The following is an 18,482-nucleotide window of genomic DNA, read 5'->3' on the forward strand; positions in this document are numbered from 1 at the left end:
CCCGTCTCTACAAAAATATACAACAATTAGCTGGGCATAGTGGCATATGCCTGTAGTCTCAACTACTTGGAAGGCTGAAATGGGAGGATTGCTTGAGCCTGGGAGGCAGAGGTTGCAGTGAGCTGAGACTGCACCACCGCAAGGGCGACAGACATTACCTTAAAAAAAAAAAAAAAAAAAAAAAAGGTTAGGCATGTGAATATTCTTACTTTTGGCTTCCTTATTGTCAAGAGGAGACTGATTTAAGGATTAGTCTGAGAGAAGATTAGCTCTTAAACAAACAGTATGAAAAACAGAATTGAATGAATACATCAGTAATTTCATTTAAAGTACCACTTCAATCCTCTCTCCATAAACTTTTTTTTAAAAGAGACAGAGGTTTTGCTCTGTTGTCTAGGCTGCAGTGCAGTGGCACAGTCATTGCTCACTGTGACCTCCAATGCAAATGATCCTCCTGCCTTAGTCTCCTAAGTAGCTAGGAAAACAGGTGTGCAGCACCATGCCCAATTAATTTTTAAATTTTTTTATAGAGACAGAGTCTCACTTTGTTGCCAGCTGGTTCAAGCTCCTAGGCTCAAGCGATTCTCCTGCCTACGCCTTCCCTAAACTTTTTAATTCGCTCACTAACAAGTGTGGCAACTGATAGATTTAAGGGTTTTATGTATGTATGTAAAAAGAATGGTGGGACACAGGCAATAGAAAAAGACATGGGGGGTTGGGTGCACTGGCTCACACCTGTAATCCTAGCTCTGGGAGCCCAAGGTGGGAGGATCACGCTGGGCAACAGAGCGAGACCCTGGTCTCTATTTAAAAAAAAAAAAAAGGTAAAAAAAGAGATAAAGACATGGGGTGGGAAAAAGTCTGTAGAGGTATTTTTAGTCAAAAGACCAGGTTTAACACTTTGTTGCTCATCACAGGTCACTTTTCTTGGGCAAGTTGGGTAACTCTCTGAGGTTCTGTTTTCACATCTGTAAAATGGGGATACCACCATCTCCCACACAAGATTGTTACGAGGACTAAGTTCTGTGCAACCATAAAACCTGGCTTTTATTGGGAGAAAACAGAAGTGAGGATAAATGCTCACATTGGATTACCAACTCTTAAATCATCATTAAGACTTGATAACAGTCCTCCAGGGAAAGACTACATTGCTGTATAGAGGCTATACCTTAACTCAGGGATGATGAAGTCTGATAATGAATACAGGCATACAAATCTGTAACCTGTGTAGTAATTATAAATTTTAGAGACACAGCCTGTTTAATGATGAGGGTAGTGCCATGCCAAACATGCAATAATGACTTTTTCATCAAGTTTATTAAAATATATATATATATTTTTTGAGACAGAGTCTCGCTCTGTTGCCCAGGCTGGAGTGCAGTGGTGTGATCTCAGCTCACTGCAAGCTCCGCCTCCTGGGTTCATGCCATTCTCCTGCCTCAGCCTCCTGAGCAGCTGAGACTACAGGTGCCTGCCACGGCGCCCGGCTACTTTTTTGTATTTTTAGTAGAGACAGGGTTTCACCGTGTTAGCCTGGACGGTCTCAATCTCCTGACCTCATGATCCACCCGTCTTGGCCTCCCAAAGTGCTGGGATTACAGGCATGGTCCACCACGCCTGGCCTAAAAGATACTTTATATATGTTAACCTATAAAGTACTATACCCACCGCTTCCATTAATTAAAGGTAGGAATCTCCAATAAAACTTAAAAACAAAAAAGCTAAAGTTAGATTACTAAAAAAAGAGGCGCTGCTTTTAGTTTAGTTTTGTGTTTAAAGCATGAGGATTTTAAGGACCGTAAGTTCCTGATTCGTAAAATCAAGTCATGTACAGATGGCTCTAAACACAAAAATGAAAAAAAATTATTAATAGTTTTGAGGATTCAAAGAATCCATACAAAATAGCACCAAAACTAAGCTAGGGAAATATTCTCTGAAAGCCTAAACTTTGATCCATTATAAAATTAACACTTACCTCATCGTACATGAACTGTAGAGTCAGAGCTGACTTGCCCACGCCACCACTGCCCACCATGATGACTTTGTGTAAGGCCAAAGAATTCTGACCCTTGGGCTTATTTGCGGCCATCGTGTGTCTCAGTTTTCACCAAAGGATTAAGAAGAATCTAAGAAGAAAGAAAGAGTAAGTAATGCTCAGTACGTTCTTCTTCAGAATTCCAGTGTAAGAAAGAGATTACGTCCTTAGAGTTCAATATACTACTTTTCAATCTGTAGTGATTTTAAACAGATGGCAAATGAAGTATGCTCACTTAGGGGAAGAACCATTACCCATTTATCAGAGAATACCATGGCAATAAATCAAGCCTATGACTCAAAGGCATTTCTTTTAAAATAGTTGGGTTTCAGTAATGAGCTATGATCACATGTGAAAATTTCCTAGTACAACTGCATGCTGACAATAATGAGGTATCAGCTGCACTGCAGTATGTCCACACAGACATGAAAGCAGGCTACAGGATCTCTGTTTTCACACTAATTTACACTGGTAATAATTAAAGAGATGTTTCTTCCTTTTTTTTTTTTTTTTTTGAGACGGAGTCTTGCTCTGTCACTCAGGCTAGAGTGCAGTGGCGTGATCTTGGCTTACTGCAGCCTCCACCTCCCAGGTTCAAGCGATTCTCGGGCCTCAGCCTCCTGAGTAGCTGGGACTACAAGCGCGCACCACCATGCTTGGCTAGCTTTTGCATTTTTAGTAGAGACAGGGTTTCGCCATGTTGGCCAGGCTGGTCTCAAACTCCTGGCCTCAAATGATCCGCCTGCCTTGGCCTTGCAAAGTGTTGGGATTACAGGCATGAGCCACCACGCCCCCAACCAAGATGTTTCTCTTGAGTAAGAAACAAGTGACCAAAAAAAGGACTGCTAATGTGTTTACTACATCATGCCTCACATTAAGGACCTCATTGAAATGCTTACTTAATGCTATTTTATAGAAGAAGACACCCCATCCCAAAAACTTGGTGGTAGAATTATAAACAGAATACAACACTGTATACCCCAACTAACAGATTACTGGAACATTTGTTTCTCGGGGTGGATGGCCAATCTAACTTAAATGCTTGGATCTAGCATGCCTTCACTTTTCTCAGAGCATGCACTGTTTAATACATTTTGACATTCAGTGTGGAGAGGCCAGGTTTTTACAGAAGTTGTAGTGGTGATGTGCACTAATGGCATCCAGTTACCTCTGGCCACGCTTACTTAGCCTTAGAAAAAATCCTGTGAGGCCACAACAAACACTCTGAATGTGTGTGGAGATCCAAGCAAGGAGACTTTTTGTTATTAGGGGGTTGCACCCCTTGTCCTCAGCAACTCTTTGACTTGTTTTGGACACAAACAGCTTTCTAAGTTGCAGCTCCCATAACCATGCCCCCTCCTGTTTACCTTTCTATCTTGGGCCAATCCTTCCTAGCTCAGCTGCATCAGACCCACAATGGTCTCCTTCTGTTCTTCACTCTTCTATGCCTCTTGGCCTTTGCCATGCAGCTTCCTCTGTCTGGTATATTCTTATTCTATCTGGCTAACTCCTCTTGGTTTTTGGGTCTTAGCCTTACCTGAAACTCTCAACCTAAATTAGGTTCTTCTCTGCTCTGTGCTCTCAGATAGCATCTGCTACTTTTCCTTCATAACCCTTATCACAAGTTGAAATTGCCTGAATATGTATTAGGTTGGCGTGAAAGTAATTGCAGTTTTGACCATTACTTTCAATGGCAAAATCGCAATTACTTTTGCACCAACTTAATAGTATAAGTATTTCTCTAGTATACCAGAAACAGAGAGTTCAGGGCCATGTCCATTTTGGTTAATAGTCTGCTTAATGTAACTAACATGGCTGGCAAAATCAGCCACTTAGTGCAAAAGTGTTGAATGAATGAATGAATGAATACACAAATGTTTGCAGTCTGACTTAACCCTGAGGAATACTTTAGGCCAAGCTTGTCCAACCTGTGGCCCATGGGCCACATGCAGCCCTTTGAATGCCCAACACAAATTTGAAAACTTTCTTAAAACATTATGCAACTTTTTTTCTTTTTTTTTGCTCATCAGCTATCATTAGTGTATTTGATGTCTGGCCCAAGACAATTCTTCTTCCAATGTGGCCCAGGGAAGCCAAAAGATTGGACCTCTGCTTTTAGGCTGTACTGGTGAAAAGTAGCTCTTCCTACTAGAGGTTCAATCACAAGCAGGGGCCAGGACAATCTGCCATGGGTCTGTGCCTCACATACGGGATGTACAGGGCACCTAAGAGCTGGGCACAGCTTCAGGCCCCAACCATAAATCATTCCCATATGCCTGTTTGCCCAATACAGAAAAGTATTAAGAAAAATCCGCCATAATCCTCTTGTCCATTTAAAAATATGAACAGGCTAACATACCTCCTTGGAGACTGCTTTCAATCTACACTTAACATAACTGAGATCATGTATACATAAATGCATTTTTTTCATCCTGTTCTTACCATTGTATCAAAAGCATTTTAGCAGAAGCAGTTTGAACTGTTAAGTGTATGGCAAAAAATTTACACTTACAGGCTAAGAGTTCAATTTAATTCAACAAACACGAATTCAGCCGCTCTTTGACTTGGGTATGGAGAACATGACCATTCAATTGTGAGTGCTTATCACTACTCAAAAACAATGAAAATTACAGTACACTGCAGGTAACTAAAAGTCTGAAAGATACCAAATCTAAGCCAGTTTATGAAGCATGCTGTTGCTGGTGTTCCTAAACACGTCAGGAAGTCACTTCTTTATTATGATCCTTACTTGCTGGCAGTTATAATCATGTCACAGCTAATATATCTACTGTTTTATTTTTAAAACAGTTCATATCACATGAGCTCAGGGCATTACCATATCAATTAATACTCTAAGAGTTGTGTGTGTGTATGTGCTCAAAAGAAAACACTTATCAGTCACTACAACTGGGTTAAAACACTTTTCCTTCTAGAACAATTTAAAATACAATCTGTGACTCAGAAAAGGCAGAGATTTCCAAGGACATTTTTCCAAAGTGCAAACATTTCCTAATCACTATGAGCTGCGCACTCCAGACTATTAAGAGGCTATCCAGGAAAAGAAGCTCCTGCCAAGGAAAAACTACTCGACCCCTGTATTAAAAGACTTGGAACTCCACCACTTAATTCCCAAGCCCTAGTCGAGATGTTGTTTCGAATGATAAACAAGCCAAAGACCCTGCCTATGTGGAACTTAAGACAAACACATACACAAATAAGCAAATACCATTAGTGCAAAGTGCAATGAAAAAAAAAATAAGGCAGCAATGGGGGGAGGAGCTACTTTAATCAGATGTTCAAGGATGACTCCTCTGAAGAGGTGGCATTTGAGCTGAGACCTGAATGTTTTGAAGAAACCAGTCAGCTCTGAGGGGAGAGCGTTCCAGACACAGGGAATAACAAGTACAAAGAACTTAGAAGGGGGTGGGAGTGGGGAGCCTGTTCTAGGGACCAGGAGAAGGCCAAAGTAGATGAAGCCTAGTGTCAGTCTGTTTCTTGTTGCTATAACAGAATATCTGAGACTGGGTAATTTATTTTTTAAAAAGAAATTTATTTCTTACAGTTCTGAAGGCTGGGAATCCCAAGAGCATGGTGGCAGCATCTACATGGCTTCTGGTGGAAGACATCATATGGCAAATGGGCAAGTTTGCTGCCTCTTATAAAGCCACCAGTTCCATCAAGGGGGCCCTACCCTGATAACCTTATTTAATCCTAATTACCTCCCAAAGCCTCACTGCCAATCAACATATGAATTTGGGAATTAAATTTCCAACACATGGCCAGGTGCAGTGGCTCATGCCCATAATTCCAGCACTTTAGAAGGCTAAGGCGGGTAGATCAACTGGGGTCAGGAGACCAGCCGGCAACACGGTGAAACCCCATCTCTACTAAAAATACAAAAAAAGTAGTGGGGCATGGTGGCAGGCGCCTGTAATCCTAGCTACACAGGAGGCTGAGGCAGGAGAATCGCTTGAACCCAGGAGGTGGAGGTTGCAGTGAGCCAAGACCGTGCCACTGCACTCCAGCCTGGGCAACAGAGTGAGACTGTCTTAGAAAGAAAAAAAAATTTCCAACACATGAGATTTGCAGGACGCATTTAAACCACAGCATTTAGTGAATGACTGGAGAGTAAGAGGAGCTAAAATTGACAGGTAGGCAGAGGGCGAATCACAAAAAACCTTGAAGGCCCCGGAAGTGTTTGGATTTTACTAGAACTGCAACGGGAAGCCTCTGGAGTTTTTAAGAAGGATAGTGGCAAAATTTGGGTTTTTAAAAAGATTACCCTGGTTGGTATGTAGAGAATGGACAGTGGAAGTGGCAAGAGTTGAAAGTATAGGAGGCTATCCCATTAATCTACGCAAGAGAGGATAGAGGCTTGGGGTACAGCAGCAGCAGCAGCAGCAGTAACTGTATTACTAGTTCCCGTATAACTACTAATACCAACTACACTGGGGACAACGAACATTTACCGACCACTCACTAAGTGTGAGGCACTGTTCTGAGCACTCTGCACATACTAATTCAGCTGAGTACTACATTTCAGATATTTACAATCCTAGGTGGTATGTACTATTTTAACTTCATTTAACAGATGAGGAATCTGGGTCACAGATGTCGACTTGCTCAAGACTAAGCCAGAATTCAGACTGAGGCAACCTGGCTCTCCTAACCACTATGTTATTTGGGATACACTTTGAAGAAACAGTTGATAGGACTTCCTGATAGACTGGATGGGAGAAAACAAGACTAACCTTTAAGTTTTTGTCCCAAATATCTGAATGTTAGGCACCTCTATCTAAGATGGAGAAGGACCAAGAAGGAATAGGTCTGGGAAAGAAATCCCAAGCTCTGCTTGCACATTAGACATTTCAACTAGAGTTGAACAAGAAAAACTGAATGTGTTAGTCTGGAGTTCAGGGATGAGGGTAGAGATGGAAAAAAAAAATCGCATGTCAGTTTACAGATGATATTTGAAGTCACAAGACTGGAATGAGCTTTCTTAGGGACAAGAGGAAGATAGATACGAGAAAGCGGCAAAGGAAAGAGCCCTGAAACAACTCAACAGGCTAGGCCAGCAGGAGATCTAGTGACCGCACAGTCACTGAGGCTGGCTGACTTAAATCCTGCTGACAGACTGAGGTGAGATATGAGGAGAGACAAAAAGAGAGCTAATTCTGTGCAAGATGGAGGTTGTTGGTAATTTTGGGAAGAGTCATTTCACCAGTTGAGGTAAGAATGGGGTGGACAGTGCATGCCTGTAATCCCAGCTACTTGGGAGACTGAGGCATGAGAATCGCTTGAACTCGGGAGTTGGAGGCTGCAGTGAGCCAAGCTCCAAGATTGCACTACTGCACGCCAGCCTGAGCTAGACAGACTCCGTCTGAAAAAAAAAAAAAAAAGGAATAGGGTGGGTTTGGGTTGAAGAGAAACAGAAGGTAGAGAATTGGATTTTTACTCTCAAGATGAATGGAGAAATGCAATCATAAGGGGAAGGTGTTGTTAGGAAAAGGGCTTTTTGTTTGGCTGCTTTTTAAATATTATTTAGGGATGTGTGCATGACAATCATCCAAGACAGGCATAAATTAATGATCTAGAAGGCAGGGTGAACTCTAGGAGCAAAGTTCTGGAGTGAACCAGAAGAATTAGGACCTGGAACATAACAGGAGCAGGGACATCTCTTCCTTCGTAATGGGAGGTGAGGCAATGCAAAGAATAGGGGCATAGGTGCCGGCTGTAAGTAGATATATTTGACTGTATCTGTATTTCTTCAATGAAATACAACCACAGATAATTTTGTGAGGGAGTCAGAATTCAAAAGCAAGCCTGTCTAGATAGATCAATAGAACAGAATATACACACTAGATTCAAATACATACTGTAGTGTAGTGTGTAATAAACGGTGGCACTTCAAATGGGGGTGGGGGAAGATGGAGAACAATTCAACAGGTAGTGTTTGGACAACTGTTGAGCCAACTGGAAAAAAATAAAAGTTGGATCTATTCTCCCGATACCAATATAAAGCCTAAGAGGATCAAAGATTTAAGTGACAAAATGAAATCACAAAGGCACAAGAAAAAAAACATGAAAGAATTGAATTGTTTGATAATCCTTTTTTTTAAATCTTTTTTTTTGAGACAGTTTCACTCTTGTTTCCCAGGCTGGAGTGCAACCCCTGGTTCAAGCAATTCTCCTGCCTCAGCCTCCCGAGTAGCTGGGACTACAGGTGCACGCCACCACATCCAGCTAATTTTGTATTTTTAGTAGCGATGGGGTTTCTCCATGTTTGTCAGGCTGGTCTTAAACTCCCGACCTCAGGTGATCCACCCGCCTTGGCCTCCCAGTGTTGGGACTACAGGCATGAGTCACAGTGCCCGGCCTGTTTCATAACCTTAAGTGGGGAAGGTCTAAAGTATTACATAAAACCCAAGTCATAAGTTTGAAAAATTTTACTACTGAAAAAATTTCTGGCCAGGTGCGGTGGCTCACGCCTGTAATCCCAGCACTTTGGGAGGCCGAGGTGGGTGATCATGAGGTCAAGAGTTCGAGACCAGCCTTGCCAACACAGTGAAACCCCATCTCTACTAATAATATAAAAATTAGCCAGGCATGGTGGTGCACGGCTGTAGTCCCAGATACTCAGGAGGCTGAGGCAGGAAACTCGCTTAAAACTGGGAGGCAGAGGTTGCAGTGAGCCGAGACTGTACCACTGCACTCCAGCCTGGGCAACAGAGGGAGAGTCCATCTAAAAAAAAAATTCTGCATGGCAAAATCTTCTGAAAGCGAAGTAAAAAGATAAAACTGTGGAAAACATCTGCAATTCATTTTACAGATAAGAGATGATTTCTCTATATAAAAAGCTATACCCCACTTCTCACTACTGCACTTGACTAGTCTTTAAAGAAGTTACCATAAATAAAATAAAAAACTGTAGGAAATTGGGCAAAAAATATGAGTAGTCACAGAAAAGGATATACAAATGACTCTAAGTATACTTGACCTCACTGATAAATAATACAAATAAAACTATATTGGGATAATGTTTTATCCATCAAATTAATAACTATATGTTTGCAAGGGCTAGCAAACCACAGCCCCCCTTGAATTGTTTTCATACGGCCTGTAAGTTAAGAATGGTTTTTATGTTTTCGAAGGGTTGTAATTAAAATCAAACCAAACCAAGAAGAATATGCAACAGAGAATGTGGCTTGCAAGCCTAAAATATTTTCTGTCGGCCCTTTACAGAAAATTTTTATCTATCCCTGGTGTAGAGAAATAGGCATATTCAATGATTGCTGGTGGAACTGTAAATCTGATACACGGAATAATATGCAACCACAAAAAATGAGGAAGCTCTTTATGCACTGAAATAGAAGGAACTCCAACGCAGAGTTAAAATGAAAAAAAAAAAAAAAAAAAAAAAAAAAAGATGCAGAACAACACATCCCGTATGCTATACATTGCCTAAAAACATTAAAAGAAAAAAGGAACATTCAGGATTTGACTGTTCATATATTTGGAAGGATTTTTTTTTTAAACGGTAACACAAGTTTGTGAAAATAGAAACTAAGTCACTACAGAGGTGAGAGAGTACACCATTTTGTACATTTGATTTTTATATCATGTAAATGTATAACTTATTTAAAAAATATAATTAAAACTAGTCATAAATCAACGAAGTCCAGTTATTTATTGTACTCGGCAAAACTGCAATTAACTATGTTCTTGGTACCTTATATAAACTAGAAATTAGAGATGTGAGCTTGAATTTTAATTAAAATATAACTTACCCACATGTACACAGCTTTGTATTTTTCCCCTTCAAATGAGCAGGGATTCTTGAATTTCAAATTGTGTGACTTTTTTGGCTCCTCAATTATTTTCTGACTCTCACTGTTCAACTTTTTAAAGTGATGTCCTAGAATAATACTATAGAACCTATTTGGGGTGATGGGTGGGCTTCAAGTTTTCAAGTTCACTGTTTTTCTCTGCTCCATCCAGAAAGTAGACACCTACACCATGCTCATACGAGCTACTTAAGTTACTTCCTTTCTTCTTTCCTCCATTTTTCCTTCTCTCCAAAAATACACCCAGGGCCTACCTTATTACATAAGGCACTGTGCTAAGTGCTGGAGCTATGGAATCCTGCCCTTGTATGTTTAGTTAACAGGTCCCACAATGTATTAGTTTCCTGTTGCTGCTGCAGCAAATTACCACAAAATTAGTGGCCTAAAACAACACACATTTATTCTGTTACAGTACTGGATGCCAGAAGCCCAAAAAGAATCTTAAAGGGCTAAAAAGAAGATGTCGAGTTGGTTCCTTGAGGGGGCTTCAGGGGAGAATGTGCTCCTTGCCTCTTTCGCTTCTATAGCCTGGGGCATTCCTTGGCCCCTGGCCGCCATCACAGAAGCACTGCTCTGCTTCTGTGGTCACACTGCCTTCTCCTCTACTTTAGTCAAACTCAAACCTCCCTTTAATTCCCTTTTATAAGACACTTGTGATTCATTTGGCCCATCCAGATGATCCAGAATAATCTCCTCACCTCAAAATCCTTAATTATGCTGGCAAAATTCCTTTTTGCCACATAGGGCAACATTCACGGGTTCTAGGAGTTAGGACATGGATATTTTGTGGGGCCATTACTCAGCCTACTGCTTACCACACACAGGAAAGTGGGTCAAGGAGCTTCGGACCACAAACCTTCAATCCAGACTCTAAACTCTCTATTTTAAACTTTAAAAATTTTTCTAAAAAACAATCAACTCGGGTTTTTCAATACTTACTAAGGAATACTCTACCAAGTAAGGTGTCAAATACCCTATGCCTGCCAAAACAAAAACCCCAGTGATCTTTGTATGCCCAGAATTCATTATTATCTTCTTTAGACTTTCGATAGAGAAGCTCATTACAGGATAAGCATAGCTAATCCAAAAATCCAGAATGTGAAATGCTCCCAAATTCAACACTTTTTTAGTGATGACATGACCCTCGAAGGAAACGCTCATAGGAGCATTTGGGATTTTTGGATTAGGGATGCTGAACCGGTTAAGTATAATGCAGATATTCTAAAAGCTGAAGAAAATCCAAAATCCCAAACACTTCTGATCCCAAGCGTTTCGGATCAAGGATACACAACCTGTTTTAGGCTTCAGTCTAATAATAATATTGGCTGGTAAAAGTTGTGAGAGTCCTTTTTAATGAAGAGATTCAAGGAAGCATTTCCCTTGCCTCTGATTTGAATGGTGCATTAAAGACTTATGATTGGCCGGGCGCAGTGGCTCACGCCTGTAATCCCAGTACTTTGGGAGGCCGAAACGGATGGATCACAAGGTCAGGAGATCAAGACAATCCTGGCTAACACGGTGAAACTCTGTCTCTACTAAAAATACAAAAAATTAGCCAGGCGTAGTGGCGGGTGCCTGTAGTCCCAGCTACTAGGGAGGCTGAGGCAGGAGAATGGTGTGAACCCGGAAGGCGGAGCTTGCAATGAGCCGAGATCAGGCCACTGTACTTCAGCCTGGGCGACAGAGCGAGACTGTCTCAAAACCAAACCAAACAAAACAAAACAAAAAAAACAAAGACTTATGATCATTAAAGTTCTGCCCCTATCAAATCATTACAAATCACAAGGAGGTACAGGCCATACTAGTGAATGGAAAGTATTTCATATAAACAACTCACACATGATACTCTCTATCTGCATTAAGAATGTTTGCTCAATTAAAAAAACACAGGTAATATAAAATGAACAATTTCAGAAGAGGTAGAATATACACGACCAAGAAAAGGAGATACACAGTTTTTTTTTTTGTAATTTCCTGGACATGGTCTCACTCTGTTGCCCAGGCTAGGGTGCAATGGTACCATCACAGCTCACTGCAGCCTTGACCTGCAGGGCTTCAATGATCCTCCCATCTCAGCCACCTGAGTAACTAGAACTACAGGCATGCGCCACCGCCACCACTCTCAGCTAATTTTAAAAATATTTTGTAGAGACAGGGTCTGTGTTACCCAGGCTGGTCTTGAATGCCTGGGCTCAAGCGATCCTCCCGCCTAGGCCTCCGTGTTAGGATTACCGGCTGAGCCACTGCGCCAGGCCCACAAGTACATTTTCCTAACTGACAGAAGAACAAGTGTCATCAATACAGGTTCAGCATCTCTAACCTGAAGATCGGACATGCTCCAAAATCTGAAACTTTCTGAGCATTGACAAGATGCCACAAGTAGAATATTCCACATCTGACCTCATGTGACCTCATGTGGGTTGCAGTCAAAACACAAGTGCACAATACAGTTTATTCAGCATCCCCAAGACCCTCCTAGCCCTCTTCGGCCGCAATGTATCTTTTCTGCACATGCCCAGATTCTCTCATGCAAGCATTCCCACAAAGGGTAGCAAAATGGTTCCATGTATACAAACTTTGTTTCACACACATAATTATTAAAAATTGGCTCATGCCTGTAATCACAGCACTTTGGGAGGCCAAGGCAGCCAGAGCACCTGAGGTAAGGAGTTTGAGACCAGCCTGGCCAAAATGGTTAAACCCCGTTTCTACTGAAAATACAACAAAATCAGTGGGGTGTGGTAGTGTGCGCCTGTAATCCCAGCTATGCAGGTGACTGAGGCAGGAGAATTGCTTGAACCCAGGAGGTGGAGGTTGCAGTGAGCTGAGATCATACCACTGTACTCCAGCCTGGGCAACAGAGGGAGACTTTGACTAAAAAAAAAAAAAAATTGTATAAAATTACCTTCAGGCTGCTATATGTATAAAGTGTATATACATAAATGCATTTCATGTTTAGACTTGGGTCCCATCCCCAAGATATCTCAATATGCATTTGCAAATATTCCAAAATCCAAAAAAATCTTGCAACACTTCTGGTCCTAAGCATTTAGGATAAAGGATACTCAATCTGTACTATTTAACGTCTCAGAGCACAGGGAAAGCTTCCAAATTCTTTTTAGCAAGCTAGCCTAACAGTGATGCAAAGTACTGACAAAAATAGAATAAAGACAAAATAGAATGATTGGACTATCACATGAATATGGGGCAAAAAATTCTAAGTAAAAAATGTTAACAGATAGAATCTAGCACATTAAAAGAATAAACCAAAGTGACCAGGTGTGATTCAAACCAGATACAAGAATGGCTTAGAATTTTAGGAAGTAATAATTTCTGATATTAATAGTTGAAAAAAAAATCATGAGTATCTCTACAGGTTCTAGAATATTTGATAAAATTGCTTATAAAAAAAAGTAGAAATAGATTAGTGTTCACTTAATCACACAGGAACTGATAGTCTTAAAATCCAAATCAGGCCCAGTGCAGCAGCTCTAACCTGTAATCCCAGTGCTTTAGGAGGCTACGGTAGGAGGATGGCTTGAGCCCATGAGTTTGAGGTTACAGTGAGATACGATTTTGTCACTGCATTACAGCCTGGGCTACATAGTGAGACACCCTCTTTTTTTTTTTTTTGCAATGTATGCCTGTAGTTCCAGGTAATTACTTCCAGGCTAATTTTCTTTGTTGTTGAATTTTCAGTAGAGACGAGGTCTCACTATGTTGCCTGGGCTGGTCTTGAACTGCTGAGCTCAAGCAATCCACCTGCCTCGGCCTCCCAAAGTGCTGGGATTACAGGTTTGAGCCACTGGGTCTGGCCAACCCTCTTAAGGGAGACCCTGTCTCTTAAAAATCATTTTTAATGACAAAATAAAAGCACTTCCATTAACATCAGGAGTAAGATAAGGGTGGCTGCTAGCATCACTCTTACTTGGCACTGTTCTGGAAGTGGTACCATATTAGAAAAGGAAAGAAAGAGGCATATGATCATTATTAACTGATAATATGATTTCATACCTAGAAAGACCAAAGGAATCAACTGCAAAGTTACTACAAATAAGAGATTTCAAAGGGTAAATGGTATATAAGCAATATAACATATACAATTAAATTTCTTCTCAAATAACAGAATATATAATGAAAGACCCAATTTACAACCTCACTCACAAAGAGTATATAACTAAGAATAAAACTACCACTATCTGTGTAAGATATACATGAAGACAGTTTAATACTTAAGTAACATAAAGGATGACTTGAATAAATAAAGACAACCTGTTCTTGGGACATAAAGAGTGTGCTTTGGTAAAGGTACAAAACCCTGACAGTAAAAAAAAAGACTATTAATTATGAAAATTAAAAATATCTTCATGATTAGAAAAAACGTAGTACATCAAAACTCAAAATACCTGACTCAGAAGTCATCTGACCTGTCTCCTAAAGTTTTCTTCACCATAAAATTTGTGAAGATAATTTCTCTCTCTCTCTCTCTGTCTCTTTTTTTTTGGGGACAGAGTCTTGCTCTGTTGCCCAGGCTGGAGTGCAGTGGCACGATCTCGGCTCACTGCAGCCTCTGTCTCTCAAGCTTAAGCAATCCTCCCACCTTGGCCTCCTGAGTAGCTGGCATGCACCACCACACTCAGCTAATTTTTGTATTTTTAGTAGAGAAAGGGTATTGCCGTATGTTGAAAACTGACTTGAACTTTTTCAGGGAAGGTTGATTTACATACAATAAAATTCACCCTGTTAAGCGTATAGTTCAATGAGTTCTGATAAATGTATACAGTCATGTAACTACCATCACAATCAAGGTACAAAACATTTCCATTACCCCAAAAAGTTTCCTCTTGCCCCTTTGCAGATAATCTTCTCCATCACCCTGGCAGCCACTGACAGGATTTCAAGCCTTACTGTTCTGCCTTTTGGATCACAATGTATATAGCTTTTTATGCCTGGCTTCTTTTAGACAAGGCTTTTGAGACACACAAATATTGTTGCACATATCAGTGCATGCACCTTTTTTTTTTTTTTTTTACGACTGAATAGTATTCCATTGTCTGGATGTATCATGATTCATTTATGTTGTTTCCATTTTTAAAAATTTTATAAGTAGAGCTGTCATGAACTTTTGTGTACAGGTCTATACATTTTCATTATTCTTGGGTAAACAACAGGTGCAGAACTGGTAGGTTGTATGGTGTGTGTTTAAATGTTTTCCAAAGTGGCTGTACCTTTTTGCATTTCCACTAATAACATATGAGATTTCCAGTTGCTTTCACATCCTAGTACTGTCCCAGGCTTTTAATTTTAGGCAGTCTAGTGAATGTGTAGTGATATTTCATTATAGTTTTAATTTGCATTTTCCTAATAACTAATCATGTTGAGCTCTTTTCATGTAGTTACTTGCCATCCATATGACTCTGGTGTTCAAACCTTTTGTCCATTAAAAATTAAAAATTGTCTTTTAAGTGAGTTTTAAGAGTTCTTCATATATTCTGAATTAAATCCTTTCCAGAGATGTATTTTGAAAATATTTTCTTCCAGTTTGTGGCTTATCTTTTCATTTATATTTTTTGATGAGTATTTTTCTTTATGCTTTTGGTGTCTCAAAAATGTTAGACAAATTTTAAGTTGCAAAGTAACTATGTTTTGAATATTTATAAATAAAGCCTTATTATTTAGTTAATAATTTATTATAAAGAGATGGAAGGAAGTCTAGTCAAAAAAATGACATTAGTTATAACTGACACCCTAAACAGTTAAACTCTCCATTTAAAATATGCAATCAAGCTCCCTAGGAACAACATTCAAAGAAAATCCCTGAGGCATTTTTCTACTATTGAAACATAACAACTCAATATTTTCACGTTACTCTAACTGTGCTGAATAAGGAGAACACAAAATAATAACAAAGACTGAACTAAGAAAAGTAATATTCTGTTTTAAGGGTACAGTAGTTGATGGCTTAAAGATGGTTTAACATTTTTGCCTTGTCTGCAAAATAAAATTTATTTATAAGACTTGCTAGACATGTTGTCAGACATCAAAGCATAGAATCTTAACATTAACATCATAAAGGGTCAAATTTTATCTTCCTGGGTTTCAGCTTATTTGTAACACTAAGGTTGACATTAATAAAACAACATATGTAAGATATCTAATATGCATAAATACGTATTCAATAAAGGGTAACAAATATTCAGGCATCTTTTTAGAAGACCACATCTTTATATGCCACATATACTCAGTCCGCAGTCAGTGCAAAATCATTACCAGCAGCACAAAGGTAAAGCACTTACCACAGTTAAAACTTACAAAAAATTTCTAACACACATGAGAAAGTGATGGATGAGACTGGAGACAAAGCATTAGCAAATCAAGTGAACCTTGGGGTGACAGTAAGAAAGCAAGCTATAAAAAGTAAAAGGGCCAAAGAGGGACTTTATAAACCAAGTCTTTAGATTTTTATCCTCAGAGCAATGGAGAACCACCAGGAGTTTTAAAAAATGAGACACTGGGACTCAGAAGGCAGGAAGAACAGGTGGAAGGCTACAAGTCAATGATGACTTGAGTTAGGACTAAGGAGGTGGGATGGATGGATCTAAAAGATATTTAGAAAAAAAGAGTCAAATGAACTAGATTAGACGTGAGTGGTAAAGGAAAGTGAGAATTTAAGCCAAAATAACAAACTTCCTAGCTTCAGTGACTATGGTCAGGAAAACAAGGGGAACAAGCAGCTTCTGTGGGACCAGGTGGGAGTAGGAGGGGAGAGAAGAGTTAGTGCAAGGAAATGATGGAAATCAATATTGATCTATTAAAAGATCAAAATATTTAATAAGAAAAATCTGAGAGTAGCCTAAGAATAAGCAGTTTTCTTACCCCAGCCCCAGTGGTTTTGCTACGAGACTATGACCTGAATGTTTTCAGCAATACTGAGAAATAAGTAACAGAGTAGAACCTGAAAGGCGGAAAAGGAAATAAAAGACTCATAAACTGCTATTTATATTTTAATATTTGTTTTTAAACCCCTGTGTTTTCAAAATAAGATTATGTAGTTTAGAAAACAATAATTAATTGCAAAGATATATGTGTGCTTCCATATTCCTATGCTAATTCTGGAAGAATACATCACCTTCTGAATTTTGATCCATGTGAATGTATTACATATTTGGAAATTAAATACATAGATGTTTTTATTTACTGAATTTAACAGCCTACAAAATTGAATAAAGAAATAATGTTCAGCTGAGCATGGTGGCACACACCTGTAATCCCAGCATTTTGGGAGGCTGAGGTGGGAGGATCACTTGAGACCAGGAGTTTTGAGACCAGCCTAGGCAACACAGTGAGACTTTGTCTCTACAAAAAATAATAAAAATTAGCTGGATGTGGTGGCACATGCCTGTAGTCCTAGCTACTCAGGAGGCTGAGGTGGGAGGATCACTTAAGCTGAGGAATTCGAGGCTGCAGTGAGCTAAGATTGCACAACTGTATTTTGGCCTGGGCAAGACAGCAAGACCCTGTCTCTACAAAAATAATAATAATGCAGGCTTAGACGCTTAATAGATCTAATTTTTAAAAATATAATTTATGTAATTTATACCTGCTTTAGGTTCTATGTATGAGCTACCACAAATTAAGCATATATATAGCCTGGTAGTTTTGAGTTTCTCTTATTGATTTACTTATGAACTTGATATTGTCTATGAGACCTTTGTTAATTTTAAAAAATGCAGCCAGAAAAAATAACGGAATTAACCATGCCTGAATGATCCAGTTTAAAAATGAGTAGGGCACTTGCTTAACTGATTAAGACTTACATCAAACCATGTATTAGAATAGTGACAGAAAGTTTACTAGCAGGCTTTTTTTTTTTCTTTTTGTTAAGAGACAGAATCTCGGTCTGTCACCCAGGCTGGAGTGCAGTGGTGCTATCATACCTTACTACAGCCCTGAACTCCCGGGCTCAAGTAATCCTCCTGAGTAGTTAGTTGGGACTACAGGCATGTCTGGTTAATTTTTTCTATTTTCTTTGTACAGACAGGGTCTCACTATATTGCCCAGGCTGGTCCTGAACTCCTGGCCTCAAGTGAACTTCTCACCTTGGCTTCCCAAAGTGCTCATATTACAGGCATAAGCCACCGTGCCTGGGCCCACAAATGAAATATTTTAAAAGAAAAATCTAAGCATAGCCTCTGGTTTACATGAAGACATCTGTTAAATCCTACTCTTTAATACACGTTTCATCAGTAAGTTGGCTCTCTCTTTGTATTGCTGCTTCTCTGATCTTTTGGTATTATTCTGGATTTCCTTTTCCTTTTTCCTATGCCTATATTCTGCACCAACATAGATTTATTGAGTCAGGTACTATGCTAGGCATTGGGAGAGGGTGGGGGATAGGTTCATAGATGAGCAAGTCAAGATCCTTGACTTCAAAGATCTTAAAATCAAGTACAGAGATGGAGCAAGAGCGGGAGGGAAAGAATGTATTAAATTCTTATACATCATTTTGCCTTTTGCATTCCTTACCACTTACGTCACACTTGTATTTTTATTTTATTAATTAATTAATTATTATTTTTTTTAGACAGAGTCTTGCTCTGTCA

At 39.6% G+C, this 18,482-nt stretch overlaps 1 protein-coding gene across 2 annotated transcripts in view; it reads right to left on the reverse strand.

The window, feature by feature from the left end:
* The window catches only part of RALA (RAS like proto-oncogene A), an 84,742-nt gene that overhangs the window by 19,199 nt on the left and 47,061 nt on the right, over positions 1 to 18,482 (reverse strand). For both annotated transcript variants that reach the window (XM_025379986.1, XM_025379987.1), the window contains one exon: positions 1,976 to 2,126. In XM_025379986.1, coding sequence (XP_025235771.1) covers positions 1,976 to 2,089 — 114 coding nt within the window. In that variant the 5' untranslated portion in view covers positions 2,090 to 2,126. The remainder of the gene's footprint in view (positions 1 to 1,975; positions 2,127 to 18,482) is intronic.

Source organism: Theropithecus gelada, chromosome 3 (genome assembly GCF_003255815.1).
Source record: "Theropithecus gelada isolate Dixy chromosome 3, Tgel_1.0, whole genome shotgun sequence".
Classification (NCBI taxonomy): Eukaryota; Metazoa; Chordata; class Mammalia; order Primates; family Cercopithecidae; genus Theropithecus; species Theropithecus gelada.